We start from the raw sequence: 19,038 nt of genomic DNA on the forward strand, positions 1-19,038 counted from the left end.
CTTTCCAAAACAGAAAGATAAGAACATGAAAAGTATTCAAAATATCCACGGGTGTACTGCCGGTCTATAGTGTCCAATGGGCACAATATTTCGGCGATCAAACATGTCGCCATCATCAGGTGAACTGACGGACTGAGCTCCTGTGAACGTGCCGGCACGGAGATCTGTACGCTATGGCTGCTCAGGGGGAACTGGGTTCGGTCGCGGCGGCGGCCGATTTAAATACCCTCCACCCGCGGCGCGCTACCTCCGCCGTCCGCGCCCCACGCCACGGTAGCACAGATTGCGACGGCGTCTGAGATGACGTCGGTGTGATGGCTCTGTCCGCCGTGGACGTCACAACTAAGCGTTTGCTCAATTTACTCTTGATTAACCCAATCGCTGGTTCCCAAGCCTTGCTAAGATTATAGCCACAGTCACGGTTTATGAGGTCGTCATTGGTGCGAATTTCGATGGCCTCTCTAACAACGCTGTCCCAGTATCTCAACGTCTGTACCAGAATCCTCGTGCGGTCATACTCCATAGCGTGATTTTCCGACAAACAATGTTCAGCGACCGTCGACTTGCTCGGATACATCAGTCGAGTGTGCCTCTGGTGTTCACGGCATCGATCCTCGACGGTACGCATCGTCTGACCAATATACGACTTGCCACATTGACACGGAATCTGGTACACGCCGGCCTTCCTCAAACCGAGGTCATCTTAGGCGCTCCCCACCAGTGCACGAGTTTTATTCGGAGGACAAAACACAGTTCCGACCCGGTGTTTCTTCAGAATGCGTGTGACTTTCCCCGAGAGTGCGCCTGTGTAAGGAATAAATGCAGTGCCTACCTCCTCCCTCGTGACTTCATCCATCTCAACAGGCTGTGCTGCAGTGGCTGGGCGGAGAGCACGTTGGATCTGCCACTCTGAGTACCCATTTTTTCGAAACACAGTTCTCAGATGTTCCAATTCCTGGGGTAGACTCTCTGTGTCAGAGATAGTGCGCGCCCTATGTACTAGAGTTTTAAGTACCCCATTCCTCTGTGAAGGGTGGTGGCAGCTGTCTGTGTGCAAATACAGATCAGTGTGTGTTGTCTTTCGATTCACCCCATGACCTAGGGTGCCGTCAGCCCTTCTCCTGACCAAGACGTCAAGGAAAGGTAATTTACACTCCGTTTCAGTCTCCATAGTGAATTTGATGTTGGCGTGTATGGAGTTTAGATGCGTAAGGAAGTCAAGGAGTTTATCCATACCATGTGACCAGATGACGAACGTGTCGTCCACGTAACGGAAAAAGCAAGTAGGTTTCCATTCGGATGACGACAGGGCTTCCTCCTCGAAGTTCTCCATGTACAAATTCGCTACCACCGGTGAGAGTGGGCTACCCATGGCGACTCCCTCCGTTTGTTCGTAGTATTCTCCATTAAAAAGAAAATAGGTGGAAGTCAAGACATGCCTAAAAAGTTCAGTGGTATTCTCGTCAAACCTCTGACCAATCAACTCTAGCGACTCTCGCAGGGGTACCCTCGTAAACAAGGAAACGACGTCAAAACTCACCATGATATCTGACTGATCCAACCTGAAGCTATCAAGCCGTTTAACAAAATCCACGGAATTACGGATGTTATGAAGGCATTTACCCACATAAGGAATTAATATTCCCGTCAGGTATTTGGCCAACAAATACACTCCTGGAAATTGAAATAAGAACACCGTGAATTCATTGTCCCAGGAAGGGGAAACTTTATTGACACATTCCTGGGGTCAGATACATCACATGGTCACACTGACAGAACCACAGGCACATAGACACAGGCAACAGAGCATGCACAATGTCGGCACTAGTACAGTGTATATCCACCTTTCGCAGCAATGCAGGCTGCTATTCTCCCATGGAGACGATCGTAGAGATGCTGGGTGTAGTCCTGTGGAACGGCTTGCCATGCCATTTCCACCTGGCGCCTCAGTTGGACCAGCGTTCGTGCTGGACGTGCAGACCGCGTGAGACGACTCTTCATCCAGTCCCAAACATGCTCAATGGGGGACAGATCCGGAGATCTTCCTGGCCAGGGTAGTTGACTTACACCTTCTAGAGCACGTTGGGTGGTGCGGGATACATGCGGACGTGCATTGTCTTGTTGGAATAGCAAGTTCCCTTGCCGGTCTAGGAATGGTAGAACGATGGGTTCGATGACGGTTTGGATGTACTGTGCACTATTCAGTGTCCCCTCGACGATCACCAGACGTGTACGGCCAGTGTAGGAGATCGCTCCCCACACCATGATGCCGGGTGTTGGCCCTGTATGCCTCGGTCGTATGCAGTCCTGATTGTGGTGCTCACCTGCACGGCGCCAAACACGCATACGACCATCATTGGCACCAAGGCAGAAGCGACTCTCATCGCTGAAGACGACACGTCTCCTTTTGTCCCTCCATTCACGCCTGTCGCGACACCAGTGGAGGCGGGCTGCACGATGTTGGGGCGTGAGCGGAAGACGGCCTAACGGTGTGCGGGACCGTATCCCAGCTTCATGGAGACGGTTGCGAATGGTCCTCGCCGATACCCCAGGAGCAACAGTGTCCCTAATTTGCTGGGAAGTGGCGGTGCGGTCCCCTACGGCACTGCGTAGGATCCTACGGTCTTGGCGTGCATCCGTGCGTCGCTGCGGTCCGGTCCCAGGTTGACGGGCACGTGCACCTTCCGCCGACCACTAGCGACAACATTGATGTACTGTGGAGACCTCACGCCCCACGTGTTGAGCAATTCGGCGGTACGTCCACCCGGCCTCCCGCATGTCCACTATACGCCCTCGCTCAAAGTCCGTCAACTGCACATACGGTTCACGTCCACGCTGTCGCGGCATGCTACCAGTGTTAAAGACTGCGATGGAGCTCCGTATGCCACGGCAAACTGGCTGACACTGACGGCGGCGGTGCACAAATGCTGCGCAGCTATCGCCATTCGGCGGCCAACACCGCGGTTCCTGGTGTGTCCGCTGTGCCGTGCGTGTGATCATTGCTTTTACAGCCCTCTCGCAGTGTCCGGAGCAAGTATGGTGGGTCTGATACACACAGGTGTCAATGTGTTATTTTTTCCATTTCCAGGAGTGTATGTAGGTGCCCTGATGTTGCTGACAATGGGGCATAATGGTGCCCCCTCTTGTGAACCTTCGGGAGTCCATATAGTCTAGGCGGTACCGGACCTTGGGGCCACCCTCCGGTAAATCTGCGTCCTTGAGAAGAACCCTCGTCTTGTTCTCCACCTTCTTTGTAGGGTCAACGCTGATCTTCCGGTAGGAATCGTCATTTAGCAGGCTCTGCATCTTATCAGTGTAGTCCTTATGGGAGACAACAACTGTAGCATTGCCTTTGTCAGCCGGTAAGACAACAATTTCAGAGCGTTTCCTCAGATCACGAATGGCCGCCCTCTCTTTACTGCTGTTATTTGACTTCATCGGCTTGGATTTCGTCAACGCACAAGTTTCACGACGTAATTCCAGGTTCACGACGTATTTTCTCGGCTGATTCTGGCGGAAGTCGAGCTGCAACCTGTTCAACAGCACTAACAATTTCTGCGACCTGAGTGAACTTGGGGGTGGGAGCGAAGTTGAGACCTTTCTGCAAAACCGAGACCGCATCATCACTCAACACCATGCCACTCAAATTGATGACAGTCTTGCACGGAACCTGCAGAGATGGTTTGTCAAGGAGACGTGAGAACTTAGCTTTTTGACGTCCCGTATCCTTCTTATGGGCGGAATCAGCTGACACCCAGGTGACACCATCAGTCCAATCCCAGGAAAAAGAAGTGAACTTAGTAGCCAGTTGCAAATGTAATTTGAGTAATTCCTGTGAGATAAACTCAAGGCTCCGGCGGGTGAATTGCACTCTCTCACGTACCAATGCGAGGCTGGCTCGTTTCTTGATTCTCCTAGCTGCTGCAGAATCGATGTGATGCATAACCTTAGCAAAATTTGGAACAACATTCTCGGAACGACATCTCTTTAGAAAGGCAAGAGTACTTAGCAAACGACATCTACGGTGGCGCAACTTTTCAAATTTCTTCATGCTGCGATACATCTCCTCCCCGTAAAGGTGTATGATGTGATTCTTGAGTTTCTCCCGGCGTATTTGATAATCAAAATATCCACGGGTGTACTGCCGGTCTATAGTGTCCGGCACTATACCCGTGGATATTTTGATTATCAAATACGCCGGGAGAAACTCAAGAATCACATCATGAAAAGTATTGCTAAAACAATGTTATGCAGTGAAAATTTTGTTGACACTAATTGTTATTATTTAACCTCAACAAATTGTGGTGCGATCTGTACTCTCTTCTACACATTGGCGGTGTCCGACCAATTTAATGAAAAATTCGTGCAAAACTAAAATTGGTAGCTATCTGGTAAACAAAGTAAGAGCTTAGCGTGTAGCATAACTAAACAAATTTGTGTTAAATGCAGCAAGGAATGAACGCGACCGCGCATAGTTTTACTTTTCACTACATTTAGGCTATTGCCAGACTGCTCCTAGTTTCAAATTAGCAGGAATTGTCCAAAATTCGGGACGGTTTTAGCAACCACTGGGAGGAGGGGGTTTGACAGTAAAATATGAAATTTTCTATCAGTCAAAAAAAGGTTCTAATGGCTCTCAGCACTATGCGACTTAACTTCTGAGGTCCTCAGTCGCCTAGAACTTTGAACTACTTAAATCTAACTAATCTAAGGATATGACACACATCCTTGCCCGATGCAGGATTCGAACCTGCGACCGGAGCTGTCGCTCGGTTCCAGACCTTAGCATCTAGAACCGCACGGCCACTCCGGCCGGCTCTATCAGTTATGTGGTTTAATAACGGTACTTCATTTTTTAATTTAGCTCGTCGTGCTTAATATCCCTTCTCTTTTATCTGCGTGAGCAAACTTCTGCCTACTTTTTAAGAGATCTGTTATGTGGCCCCCCCCCTGCCACCCCCCTTCCCCCCTCGCCACTGTTTATGCTTCTACGCACTTAAAAGGTTAGACTTTGTTTCAGATACAAACGCAAAGCCTTCCCAAAGATGCCTGAATGTAAACATGTCTTCTGAAAACTGAGATGTAGCGAACGTAACATGCAAGACATAAGAAACATTCACCAAACTTTTTACCAGAAAATAACCCGAGAGTGGCAAGACAACTACGTAGGTCAACATGGCTCTACCACGTCCCCTGAAAGGAGATCCGGCGAGGACGAAAAGAGAAACGGACCATTACCACCCAATTTTCTTTACCGAGAAAGAGGGACGAGGAGATCGAAAATCTTGCTGTTTGCAAAGCACCTTTTTTTGTTAGTTTTAAAAACTAAGAAAAATAGGGTTACCGGGTTGTGCCACAAAATTTTAGACCAAGATGCAGTTCCCACTAAGACGAGAGGAGGTGACAGAAGAACGAAGTTGTATGAAGCGAGAAAAAGAGAGTGTGAAAAATCACATCACGAACTTCATCCCCTTAGTACGTCACTACTCGCGAAGAACCAACATCCCAAAAGTTTATTTAAGTAGCAATCTGACCATAACAAAGCCATGGAACCTGAGAATAACGAAGCTGTGGAACATGTACAGTAAAGAGAACCCTGAAAATGTTTCCAAATACTACTATTACAGCAGGGTTTTTTCCCAAGTTTTTAATATTGTCGCCTGTTTACCGCCTAATAAAATTATCTTGCCATAGTTTACGAAGACACCTAAGGATAGAAAAAAAGAGCGTCACTTTTCGGATGACTGCACAAAAGATCGGTCTCTTGTCAAGAAAGGAGATACGAACCAGGAAAAGTTCTGTGAGATCTGTAGCTGTTTTATCTCAGTAACTCATGGAATCGTACTGAACCATAAAAATGAAGCGCCGAAAAGGAGAGCCTGTGAACCCGTCTCAAACTCCACAAAATGAGAGCTGACGTGTTCTACACAAAGCTGAAAGAAAATAACGAGGGGGAAATAGCTCTTGGCTACGATTGTCAAAAGAATCTAGTTCTAACAAAAAATGCCAGACCAAGTGGCCTATTATTCCTGTCAACTTTATAGTCTGTCAGGGCTACTCGGAGTCACCCCAGAATACCGACACGGTCTTAACGTACATTTGATCCACCCGCGGTACCTGAGTGGTCAGCGCGACAGAGTGTCAATCCAGGGTTCGATTCACGGCTGGTTCGGAGATTTTCTCCGCTCAGGGACTGGGTGTTGTGTTGTCCTAATCATCATCATTTCATCCCCATCGACGCGGAAGTCGCCGAAGTGGCGTCATATCGAAAGACTTTCACCCAGCGATAGGTCTACACATGTATCTGAAGAGCTTTTTAAAACTAATCGTCAGTCAGAAGAATAGAAGTGTAAACATTCCTTGGAAGAAACGTGGATTTACTTTCTTAAGAAAACCGAGAATATTAAATGAAAATTCCAACTGCTAAAATAATGCGAGTATTTTTGTTCTATTCTCGCACACAACTCCACTGTGGAAAGAGTATTTTCGCTGATGTCAGCCCCGTGAACTGATGAAAGAAGTCGACTGCTGCCAGGGGCTGTTGGATCTGTTTTAAAAGTTCCATGGAGAACAGAGAGCTAAGCTCTCCGACTGTTGGTACTCTCAGATACTACTAGCATAATTATTTATTCTAGGGGCGAATTTTCGCTGATAGTTACCGTTTGACAGTTACTTGCGAATAAAATCTGTAAGTGTTTGATGGAATTGCGAGAGAAAATGTCGGAAGCGTTACACACGGGAGGATGAGAGAATCTGTGAGAGGTGACGGATCGGTCTCCGCGAGAGTTTTTGGGCGTAGTCCTGTGCGCGCATGAAGAGGTCGAACTGGAAGAGCGTCAGGCTGCAACTGTACTTTCGGTACTTTTAGTGTGAAAGAACAAACTTAAACGACCATGTTAGTGTTGGATAAGAAAGTAGATTAGGATGCATTGGAGGATGCAAAAAACTTACTGTAGAGCTTGTAATGGGAGACCCACAGCAGTATCGAAATTTCACAAGAACGACAACGATGTAGATAGAAGGAATAGTCCTTAATTGGAAACAAGCAATACACTATAAGCTATTCAGTAGAGTAATAATTACGATGATATAGCATTACACTAGAGTTCATTTTGATAGCATACTCGTTCAAAATCCAACTAGGGTGTGTATCTGATAAGTGAAGCATTTCCCGGCGTTTTTACTAGTACTGACTTAAGGATGTACTCGTAAATTCCTGATGGTCTGCTGTTCAGCAACCCATATAATACAGTATAAAGGGCGATCAAAAAGTTTCCCTACCATAGCCGTACTTCAGGCAAAATCGCCTGCGGCACTGACGCACCATGCTGAAGACACCCGTTGGTAAAAGACCGTGTCCTGCTGCGTCATGAATTCCGTAATTACCTGCAGCATATCTTCATCCGACATGAATCGTCGACCCTTCAAGACCTTTCTTGAGCAACCGAAGGCGTGATAATCGCATGGAGAGAAATCAGAGCTATAGGGCGGTTGGTGGAGTGTCTCCCATTTGAGTCGCCGCAACTTGATGGGGCTGGCCTCCCACATCCACCGACATCTTGTGTCGAATCGCGACCAGCACGGATCTTGGCGCACCTTTCCACAACGGTGATTTTAGACAGACATGCTGCCCCATTGACATTCTTCAGCAGTCAAGAAAAGAATGACAGCACGTTGGTCCTGACCGGAGGCATTTGATAGTAACGTCGCCATGCTTCACGTTTCTGCAGCCATGTCGGAAAGTCAGCAATGCCACACTGATTCCTTGCCTGTATGTCGCTGCTAATACACCCGCATCGAAGTCGCGCTACCTTGTGTATATGCTGCAGCAACGCCTTCGAACTGGTATTTTCTGCTCGCCCCTGTCACATAATCAATAAATTCCACGTCATATAAAATGGTGTGGTTTCCTGTAGTCATGTCCTAGTTCATGAACCACGGGCAACGTATGAGTGGCCAAGTAAGTGGTCCCGACAGTCGGGATACCAGTTACTTTGGAATAAGGCTGGGCATCTCGGACATATTCTGAGTCGTGGTCACCTTTGTGCTCATACGATAAAGACTACCAAATCCACCGGTTAGTCCTTCAGACGTTAGGGGTAAAACCCAATGGGACTCGGGGCAAGTAAGGCTAGCAACCTGCTTTCCTGGTACTTTAAATATGATGCTGGCAACAATCAGAGCAAATTGCCTCGGACCTTTGGAAGTGACGGAGTCCCACCTCTAACTGACAAACCAGGGACTCCTAAGATATGACTTGGCAAACAAATGCTAATGAGATGGGGAGCTATTAATATCAATGGGGGCTACTCTGGGAAGAAGGTAGAGCTGGCAGAGGCTGCAAGTAAGATGGGGCTGGACGTTTTAGCTGTTAGTGACATTCGGGTAAGGGGTGAGACAGAAGAGGAAGTGGGAGAATACAAGGTCTACCTGTCAGGAGTCAAAGCAGGAACAGCACAATGCGGTGCAGGACTGTACATCAGGAAAGAAATGGAACCCGGCGTAGTTGCAATAAGGTATGTAAACGAACGACTGATGAGGATAGATTTGACAGCATCTAGCAAGAAAATTAGGACTGTGTCAGTATATTCGCACTGTGAAGGGACAGATCAAGATAAGATGGATAGTTTTTATGAGGCACTCAGTGATGTAGTTGTTAGAGTAAAGGACAAGGACAGTGTTCTGCTCATGGCTGATTTTAACGCCAGGATTGGAAATCGAACAGAAGGGTATGAAAAGGTTATGGGTAAATTTGGAAAGGATATGAAGGCAACAGGAACGGGAAACAACTCTTGGATTTCTGTGCCAGTATGGGCTTAGTAATCACATACTCCTTCTTTAAACATAAGAACATTCACCAGTATACTTGGGAAAGCAGGGGAACCAGATCTGTCATTGACTATATAATAACAGATCAGGAATTCAGGAAGGCTGTGAGGGACACAGGTGTATTCAGGGGATTCTTTGATGAGACTGATCACTATTTAATCTGCAGTGAAATTGGGATTGTGAGGCCGAAAGTGCAGGAGGTCATTTCCATATGTAGGAGGATAAGAGTGGAGAAACTTCAAGATAAGGAAATCAGGGACAAGTACATAACAGCGATCTCAGAAAGGTACCAGTTAGTTGAAAGTAATCAATTACAGTCATTGGAAAAGGAATGGACAAGGTACAGGGACACACTACTAGAAGTGGCTAAAGAATGTCTTGGAACAGTAGTGTGTAAAAGTAGGATGAAGCAAACAGCTTGGTGGAATGACACAGTCAAGGCAGCCTGTAAAAGGAGAAAGAAGGCATATCAAAAATGGCTACATACTAGAACTCAGGTAGACAGAGAAAGTTATGTTGAAGAAAGAAACAAAGCCAAACAGATAACTGCAGCATCGAAGAAGGAATCTTGGGAAGACTTTGCAAACAGGTTGGAGACATTGGGTCAAGCTGCTGGAAAACCATTCTGGAGTGTAATTAGCAGTCTTCGAAAGGGAGGTAAGAAGGAAATGACAAGTATTTTGGACAGGTCAGGAAAACTGCTGGTGAATCCTGTGGATGCCTTGGGCAGATGGAGGGAATATTTTGAAGAGTTGCTCAGTGTAGGTGAAAATACTATCAGTAATGTTTCAGATTTTGAGGTAGAATGAGGTAGGAATGAGGATGGAAATAGGATCACATTTGAGGAAGTGGAGAAAATGGTCAATAGATTGCAGTGCAATAAAGCAGCTGGGGTGGATGAAATTTAGTCGGAACTCATGAAATACAGTGGAAAGTCAGGTCTTAAATGGCTACACAGGATAATTGAAATGGCGTGGGAGTCGGCACAGGTTCCATCAGACTGGACAAAAGCAGTAATCACACCAATCTTTAAACATGGAAACAGAAAAGATTGTAACAACTACAGAGGTATCTCTTTAATCAGCGTTGTGGGTAAAATCTTCTCAGGTATTGTTGAAAAGAAAGTGCGAGTATTAGTTGAGGACCAATTGGATGAAAATCAGTGTGGGTTTAGGCCTCTTTGAGGTTGTCAGGACTAGATCTTTAGCTTATGGCAAATAATGGAGAAGTGTTATGAGTGGAACAGGGAATTGTATCTATGCTTTATAGATCTAGAAAAGGCATATGACCGGGTTCCTAGGAGGAAGTTATTGTCTGTTCTACGAGATTATGGAATAGGAGGCAAACTTTTGCAAGCAATTAAAGGTCTTTACATGGATAGTCAGGCAGCAGTTAGAGCTGAAGGTAAATTGAGTTCATGGTTCAGAGTAGTTTCAGGGGTAAGACAAGGCTGCAACCTGTCTCCACTGTTGTTCATATTATTTATTGATCATATGTTGAAAACAATAAACTGGCTGGGTGAGATTAAGGTATGTGAACACAAAATAAGCAGTCTTGCATATGCGGATGACTTAGTTGTGATGGCAGATTCGATTGAAAGTTTTCAGAGTAATATTTCAGAGCTAGATCAGAAATGTTAGGACTATGGTATGAAGATCAGCATCTACAAAACGAAAGTAATATCAGTGGGGAAGAAATACAAACGGTTTGAGTGCCAAATAGGGGGAACAATGTTAAAACAGGTGGACGGTTTCAAGTACTTAGGATGCATATTCTCACAGGATGGCAACATAGTGAAAGAACTGGAAGCAAGGTGTAGCAAAGCTAATGCAGTGAGCGCTCAGCTACGATCTACTCTCTCCTGCAAGAAGGAAGTGGTAGTACCAAGACTAAGTTATCTGTGCACCGTTCAATCTTTCGACCAACTTTATTATATGGGAGCGAAAGCTGGGTGGATTCAGGTTACGTTATCAACAAGGTTGAGGTTACATATATCAAAGTAGCTAGGATGATTGCAGGTACCAGTAGATGGGAACAATGGCAGGAGGGTGTCCACAATGATGAAATCAAAGAAAAACTGGGCATGAACTCTATAGATGTAGCAGTCAGGGCGAACAGGCTTAGATGGTGGGGTCATGTTACACGCATGGGAGAAGCAAGGTTACCCAAGAGACTCAAGGGTTCAGCAGTAGAGGGTAGGAGGAGTCAGGGCAGACCAAGAAGAAGGTACCTGGGTTCGGTTAAGAATGATTTTGAAGTAATAGGTTTAACATCAGAAGAGGCACCAACGTTAGCACTGAATAGGGGATCATGGAGGAATTTTATAAGGGGGGCTATGCTCCAGACTGAACGCTAAAAGGCATAATCAGTCTTAAATTATGATGATGATGATAAAATTATACATACAGCTGTATCTCGTAAAATTAAACGGTAATTTTCCGAATTTCAAAATGGTTACTTTCTAACACAACATCTCTTGTTACTTAGTCTGAGTCCATAGATTGCGAGTATTCTAGTAAATTTGTTCTTTGGAGGTGTTAAAAACTGTAGATATTTCAATTATCTCGGTCTCTGTGGTCCAGTAACTGCACATTTTGCAGTATTGCAGCAGCATCAGCTACCAATGTGACCTGTCCAGACCCGTCTTCGGTCTGGATACTCACTGAACAGAGTAGAATTGCCTCCAGTGATAAACCGTGCTTCGAACCGAGCTCCAGTGACTACTGAAGACGTGTCTGAATACGCCCCAGGCTATCATCCGAGGCACCATTGCAGCGCAGCGGCTCGTCGACGATTTTCTTTGCTCCGTTTTGTTGTCCTTCATGGCAAGCCATCCTGGGCTTACATTTCTTCAAGATAGTATCCGCTCGCACAAGGTGACAGTTTCTATTGCTTGCCTTCGAGCTTGCCACATCCTGCTTAGGCCAGAAAGTTCGCCGGATCTCTCCCCAACTGAGAATGTGGGGAGCATTATGGGCTGGTCCCTTCAACCGTGTAGGGATTTTGAAGTTGTAACGTTCCAAATGGACAGAACTTGGCACGGGCACGACATCCCTCAGGAGAACATCCGACAACTCTGTCAAACAATGCCAAGCCGGATAACTGCTTGCGTAACGTTCATACGTGGACTAATGCGTTATTGACTAGCTCAGTTTGTGAAACTCCTTCCACTGAACAAATCATCTAATTTTTTTTAAACTTGCAATTATTTGTTTGTCTGCACATGACGTCACATCTATTGGGAAAATACCTTCATGGTATGTCTCTTCTTTGTCTTAGTGTATGATTCCACTGGCTCCTAGCCGACCACAGTGACCCTGCGGTTCTAGGCTCTTCAGTCTGGAACAGTGCGACCGCTACGGTCGCAGGTTCGAATCCTGCCTCGAGCATGGACGTGTGTGATGTGATTAGGTTTGTTAGGTTCAAGTAGTTCTAAGTTCTAGGGCACTGATGACCTCAAATGTTAAGCCCCTTAGTGCTCAGAGCCATTTGAACCATTTGAATCCACTGGATCCGACAAAATAGATTATGCACGAGCGAACACTGCTAAAGACACACTTGATATGATTTGCTACAGGTGACCAGGGGAGACGTGTCGTACTGTGGAGTGGAGTTCTGCTACCCGACGCGGCCCGGGGCGCAGGTGCTGCGAGGACTCGACCTGGCGGTGCAGCCTGGCCAGACGGTGGCGCTGGTGGGGCCGTCCGGCGGCGGCAAGTCCACCTGCGTGCAGCTGCTCCAGAGGTTCTACGATCCCAATTCCGGCACTGTGGTGAGTTCTGGGAACAGCGATGTTCCACTTCCCGAGAACGACGCCTATCAAACAATCGAATCTGTAGCGTACTGAAGGAACAGAATTATTATGCTATTGTTTCAGAAAATGATATGACGGTGCTTCTATGGTATATACAAGTACGAAAAGTCAAAGTACGAAAAGTCAAAGTATGAAAGTCAAATCTTAAGGGGAGAAACAGAGAAGATAGATTTGTTGCTGCTAGAGACATATTTGAGAATGTAGTTGAGACGCCCTGCTAAACCCGCAGGACAGGGCAAGTAGGAGGAATTGTGGAAGGGGGCCAGAATGAGCGGCTGTCAGTTACACTCCACACATAACACTTTATTTAGTTGCCCAAACATTACAGCGCAACTTCTGTGACATAGACAGAAAACGTCTGTAATTCTAAAACGGCTGAAGTATTTAAGGTCAAGCGATGTAAGACTTGACTAGCCAGATAGATTAAGTTTTAAAAGCGGCTGAATGCCTATAAATTTAAAACAACATAACTACAATAAACTTTAAATAGGCAGAAGCCCCAAGCTTTATGACCAATAAGAAACCTTACTTCAAATGGCTGAAGGCCTTTGGTTTAAAAAAAACTGCAACCAATTTTCCGAGGCAGAAGGCCCAAAGCTTTTACACTTAAACAGTATTTAAGCCCGAGTGATATAATACTTGACAATTAAGAATCCAAAATTTTAAAACGGTTGAAGGCCCATCATTTTAAGAACAACACAACTACAGTAAATTTTCAACAGGCAGAAGGCCCACAGCTTTGTCTTGGAAGAATGCAATACTTGATATATAAGAGCCTTAAAACTTACAGCGGCTGGAGGCCCATGCCTTTTAAAAACAATACAACGACAGTAATTTTTCGACACGCAGAAAGTCCACAGCCTTAAGCTCACATGGGTAATACTTGATAAGTAGGATCCTTAAAACTTAAAGCGGCTGAAGGCCGATGCTTTTAAAAACTATACACTACAATAAATTTTCAACAGGCAGAAAGCCCACAGCTTTATCTTACAAAAGGTAATACTTGATAAGTAAGATCCTTCAAACTTAAATCGGCTGAACGCCGATGCTTTTAAAAACAATACAATAAATTTTCAAGAGGCAGAAGGCCCTAGCTTTGTCTTCAGACAACGTAAGACTTGCCCAATTTAGAAAAACTTACTTTTAAAAGGGCTGAAGGCCTTTGTTTTTAAAAACAAAATTACAAGCATACAAATTCCAACCATCGGCTATGAGCCATTAAAAATACACAGTTAAACGCTAATAAGAAGGCAGTATAGGCAACGGCGCTCAGAAGTTTCCAGGGACTCGGTCTGCCCTTGAAATCTTAACGTTCGCTTAGGTGAGACAAGAACCCGGACCGACTATACTCTATCAGCCGATAACACAACCAAGAGACAGTCAGGGACCCACCGACAAGACGACTTGCTAACCACCGACCAGTATACGGGAATTCCGAAGCCAAAACGTTAGAGACATAGCCGCAAACAACCAAAAATACATTAAGGTGTCAAAACCTACACCCCATATTGGACAGCGACAACAGGTGAGGAAAGGACACTGCCTGAATTTACGTCAGCGACCATGGCAGGTAACCGAAACACTAACGGCTACAAGGCAGAAAATCCCGCGGGCGCACTTGAATTTCTAACCGACAAATATAGTTAATTCCACCACACGGCGGCTATCTTCACCAACTCGAACACTCGCTGTTGCTCCCAGGAATACCGCCAAGAGCGAATCACCAACCAAGGGGACAACGTGAATAGACGTAGCTTCGGTAATAAAATCACCACTCATCTTTCTTGTCCTGGGTCGGTGAGACACGAGCCTCATAGCACTCGGAACAGCCCCCCACACGTTCCGACACACGTAGAGACCACCAGCGGCCGAGCGGAGACTTGCTTGCTGATCCACTCCAACCGACCGACTGGCTGCTCACCGCCAAGCTGGAAATTAAAGCACCCGACCAAAGATAGTATAAGGTGCAAATATCAATAAACACTGCTGCTGCCACACGTAGAAAGAGGAAGAACCACGGCGTAACCGCAATAGCCGCGAGAAACCAAACGCATAGTAACAGCCAAGTCTTAAAGGAACGCGTAAGCTGCAGTCAGCACGGCTCAGTAGTGCTGGCAGATGTTTATTGATTTTAAGCAGTCCTTAAGTCGGAGAGTGGTTCAACCACTTAGTGATTAGGAAATTGATCTGTAGGTGGTAGTATGTCCTTTTCTTTCTCATCTGAGGATCTGGCTCTTCCATCCCCATCAGAGGAGGTGGAAGGGAAAGGAGGAGAGGGACGGTGTGAGAACGAACATACAATGTAACGTTTAATGCAACAGCAATAAAACTATGATAACCATGCGTTTTTCACATACCTACTGTGTTGGACAAAAATAAAAAATCACAATACAGGCAGGAAAAGGTGGCACCTAGTGATTGCCGAGTCCCATGCCTGTTAATTATACACAGTATCAATGTATCACCGTGTTATCATTTGTTCATCTTTCTTAAAATGCCTGTACTACACCAACGCAAAAAAAATAACAATAACTGCAACTCGTAAAGAGTGGCCGCGAAATCGTAACGCGATAACTATATGTGCCAGTACATTCGTATTAAAAGCATTTACTTCCATAAAATATCTTGAAGTATCGTACGAAGCGATTTGAAGTGAAACGACCACATGGAATTAATCATGGTAAGGCAGAAGCCAGACTGAGACTCAGTGGAAAAATTCTGCCTGGCTTCTCTGGATTTCATACTTAATTTCCTGCGAGAGGGTTCATCGAACCACCTTCACACTATTTTTCTACCGTTCCACTCTCGAACGGTACGCGGAAAAAAAGAACGTATAGATCTCTCCATCTTAGCTCTGTCTTCTCTTAGTTTATCATGATGATCGTTCGTCCCTGTGTAGGTAGATATCAACGAAATATTTTCGTATACGGAGGAGAAAGTTGGAGGATGAGATCTTCCCACAATGGAAAATACCTCTGTTTCAGTGACTGCTAACCCAACTCTCGTATCATATTCTTGAAACAGTCCTTCCCTATTTCGCGTTAATTCAAAACTCTGTGCGCTTCTTTGATCTTTTTCGATGTCCTCCGTCCATCGTATCTGGCAATATTTTCGTATACGGAGGAGAAAGTCGGAGAATGAGATTTCGCGAGCAGATTTCGCCGCAATGGAAAATGCCTGTTTCAGTGACTGCTAACCCAACTCACGCATCATATTCGTTGACACTCTCTCGCTATTTCGCGATAATACAAAACTCTGTGCGCTTCTTTGAACTTTTTTGATGTCCTCCGTCGATCGTATCTGATAAGGATCCTATACCGCACAGAAATACTGAAGCATAGGACGGATAATCATTTTTCCACTAAATCGCAGTCCTTCGCTTGCTTTCCCCAGAACATTATCTATCTCATAATTCCAGTTTAAGTTGTTCGTAATTGTAATCCCTAAGTATTTAGCTGAATTTACACTTTTACATTTCTATGATTTATAGTGTAACCGTAAGTTAGCGTATTTCTTTTAGTATGAGATCGACATAGTTACGACTAGAAACATATAGCTGAAGTGGTCGTGATTTTAATCCTAAAGTTACCTGCACTTGCGCTCAGCTGACATACAACACATACGAGAGCTAATCGGAAAGTAAGGTCAGATCGGTTGCGAAATGGATACCACAGTGGAGATCAAAAACGTGTTACTTGCAACGATTTGCTACACCTTCCATCTATAATACTTCTCTACATCGTCGCCGTTGCGACTTATACATTTGTCAGAGCGTCCTACCATCTTTCCAATACCCTTGTCATAGAAGGTAGCTGTCTATGCTTCCCGTGACTTCTCTAGCTGGGTTGCAGCTCGTTGTCTGTGTCAAAAGGTTTGCATATCCAGAGGTTCATACGAGCAGATGAACATCACAGGGAGCCAAGTCGAGGCTGTATGGTGAGTGATCAAACACTTCCTTCCCATTGAAAACTCTGCAGGGGCATCCTCAGTGTCCCTGCACTGTGAGGCCTTGAATTTTCATGAAAAATAAAATGCATGACACCTACATTATGCGGGGTAGCATGGTAATCAGGCGAAACCTCTCAGCGGGCATCCACGCTTGGCGACAGACACTATGGTTGTAGACATCTTTACGTGCTCACTGTAGGCTCACAGCCTGAAAAGAGCGACTTCAGCGATCGACATGCATACTACACTGCCCAACATATATGTGCAAAGCCTCATCGGATTGTGACTGTCATTTCCATTTCGCGACCTATCGGACCTTACTTTCCGAGTAGCCCTCGTATATCAGTACTGATTTTGTTGAATATCCGCTGAGCAAGCTTCCTAAACGCTTAGCAGTAAACAGTTGCAGTACTAAAAGGTAGTGCTCCGTCTGCTACCCCTGTCGGACAATTCAGTACCGACCGATAGCCGTGTCATCCACTGCGAGTGACGTCATTTGAGGCAGTACGGGGTCAGCACATCGTTCTCTCCAGACTTTGGAGCCGCAACTTCTCTCCAAAGTACCTCTTCACCTGGCATCACGAGGCTGGGTGCAACACTTTCCGGTCCTCCCACCAATGAAAGCACCTTATCAGTATTCGAAATCGAACATGGGTCGTCCGCATACCAGCCAGACGCAATAACCATGCTGGTACTTTTTTCTTTTGTTAAGTAAATCCGTTATTGAACTGAAGTACAATGATTTAGAGGGTTTTACAAATGTTGATGCATGGCTTAAGCGCCATCGGTATATCTCCAACTTATGGACGCTGAAAAAGGAAATAATAGTAATAATAAAAGAATAGGCCTCCGGTATTTTCTGCCAGTCGTAAAAGGCTACGAAAAGAACAAACCACTAATAGGGCTAACCCCCCTTTTAGTGTGATTAGTTGGTTCAGGACAGAACTAATAAAGCCTTGGACAAGCGCTGTCATGGTCGGGGACGACGCTTGAATCCTATGCCCGTCCACAATGGTAACGACACTTGCTAGCCACAGGGAAAATGATTTTTTAACATTCTGCGTGGTGTCTGTTCTAAGTAATGTCTCCCTACCACTTTCGCGCAACGACGCTATGAGCGTGTTTTTTAGGGAATTGACTAGTTTCAACCTGGGACCTGTTGCCGATAAGGAGACGCCAGACCACACGTGACATGTAGAGTTCAGAAGAGTTCAGTGAGGCTAGCAATGATATAATCAAATACTTAATGATTTCAGCGTCAGCTCCACTGCACTCACTTTAAAAGAATCTTAATACTAACTAAATTTAGTGGAAGGGGTTCAAGGCTTTCCTATTTTTAGTTAGCTGGTAAAATAACGTCAAAAAGCGGTTAAGTTTACCATTGGAAATTTTATTCTACTCACAAAACATGGTTTATAAATTGCACTATTGATAAAAGGAAATAGTCTACAGGATGATAAAAACCAACTGCGTTCAACAAAAACGTGGACGAATATTCCCTTTCTGGGTTTCCAAGTTCTACAATGGATTGAAGGATGACCTATGCCATATCACATCTATAATCTAGGTTTAAATTAAGTTTCACAAAAGAGAAAACTATCAAAATGGTCTACAGTGACCCTCAATTATCTTTAATTACTTATCTAACTTGTTTTAAATGACAGTGGCTGATGTGGCTTCTGAATAATTATATAACAGAAAAATCATCGCGTTTCAGATTTTAACTTACGTAACAAATGTGAATACCATGAGCTTCAATTGACGATCGACACTAGTATTATGTAGAAAGGGGATGTAACAGATGAGACTTCTGCAGTTCTGAGTGAAGCCTTATGCGCTCAAAAATGCGGCATTGCGTGCGTTCATTACCTTGTCGGTGTTCGTCAGGGGGCGGCGAGCGGCACAGCTCCACACACCTCGCCGTCTCGAAAGCAACTCTCTCCTAATTTCTCCTTACTACAATTTACCAAAGTTGGTTTAAAAAAACTATCTGGCTGTGTTTTCATCTAGCCAATCAGGGTCTCAATGTTAACCTTAAGCTCCACCTACAAACATTCTGTCTATCCAATGAGAAACGTTATACTTTTCGTGGTGGGGCAATGTTTTTAACGTTTGCAACGTAACAGAGACGCGAAAAAGTCTCATGCTTAAACTTGCAGCTGGTGTGGCCCATTTAGTGTTATCGTAAGATCTATACTGTTCTTCTGGAGGGCTCTATCTTTTAACATGGGCTAGGGGTGGTCCTGGTGGTTCGCTGGAGACGTGGGTGTCCGTCCCTTATCGTAGGGCCTTATAGCTTAACACGGTTCTGCTCTCGTCTTCTGCTCTCGTTTCTTCCCTCAGAACTGCGTCTGTTTCACGGTGGGAATGTATGACATGCTTTTAGGCGTTGTTGTGTTAGTCTGTGGTATTCCATTTGCTCACTCGTTGATCGTATAACTTTGGTT

General features: G+C 45.2%; 1 protein-coding gene across 1 annotated transcript in view; it reads left to right on the forward strand.

Annotated features, from left to right (window-relative positions):
• Window positions 1-19,038, forward strand: part of LOC126354018 (ATP-dependent translocase ABCB1-like) — a 242,263-nt gene that overhangs the window by 212,567 nt on the left and 10,658 nt on the right. The window contains exon 20 of the mRNA XM_050003341.1: window positions 12,407-12,601. Coding sequence (XP_049859298.1) covers window positions 12,407-12,601 — 195 coding nt within the window. The remainder of the gene's footprint in view (window positions 1-12,406; window positions 12,602-19,038) is intronic.

Source organism: Schistocerca gregaria, chromosome 3, assembly GCF_023897955.1.
Source record: "Schistocerca gregaria isolate iqSchGreg1 chromosome 3, iqSchGreg1.2, whole genome shotgun sequence".
NCBI lineage: Eukaryota > Metazoa > Arthropoda > Insecta > Orthoptera > Acrididae > Schistocerca > Schistocerca gregaria.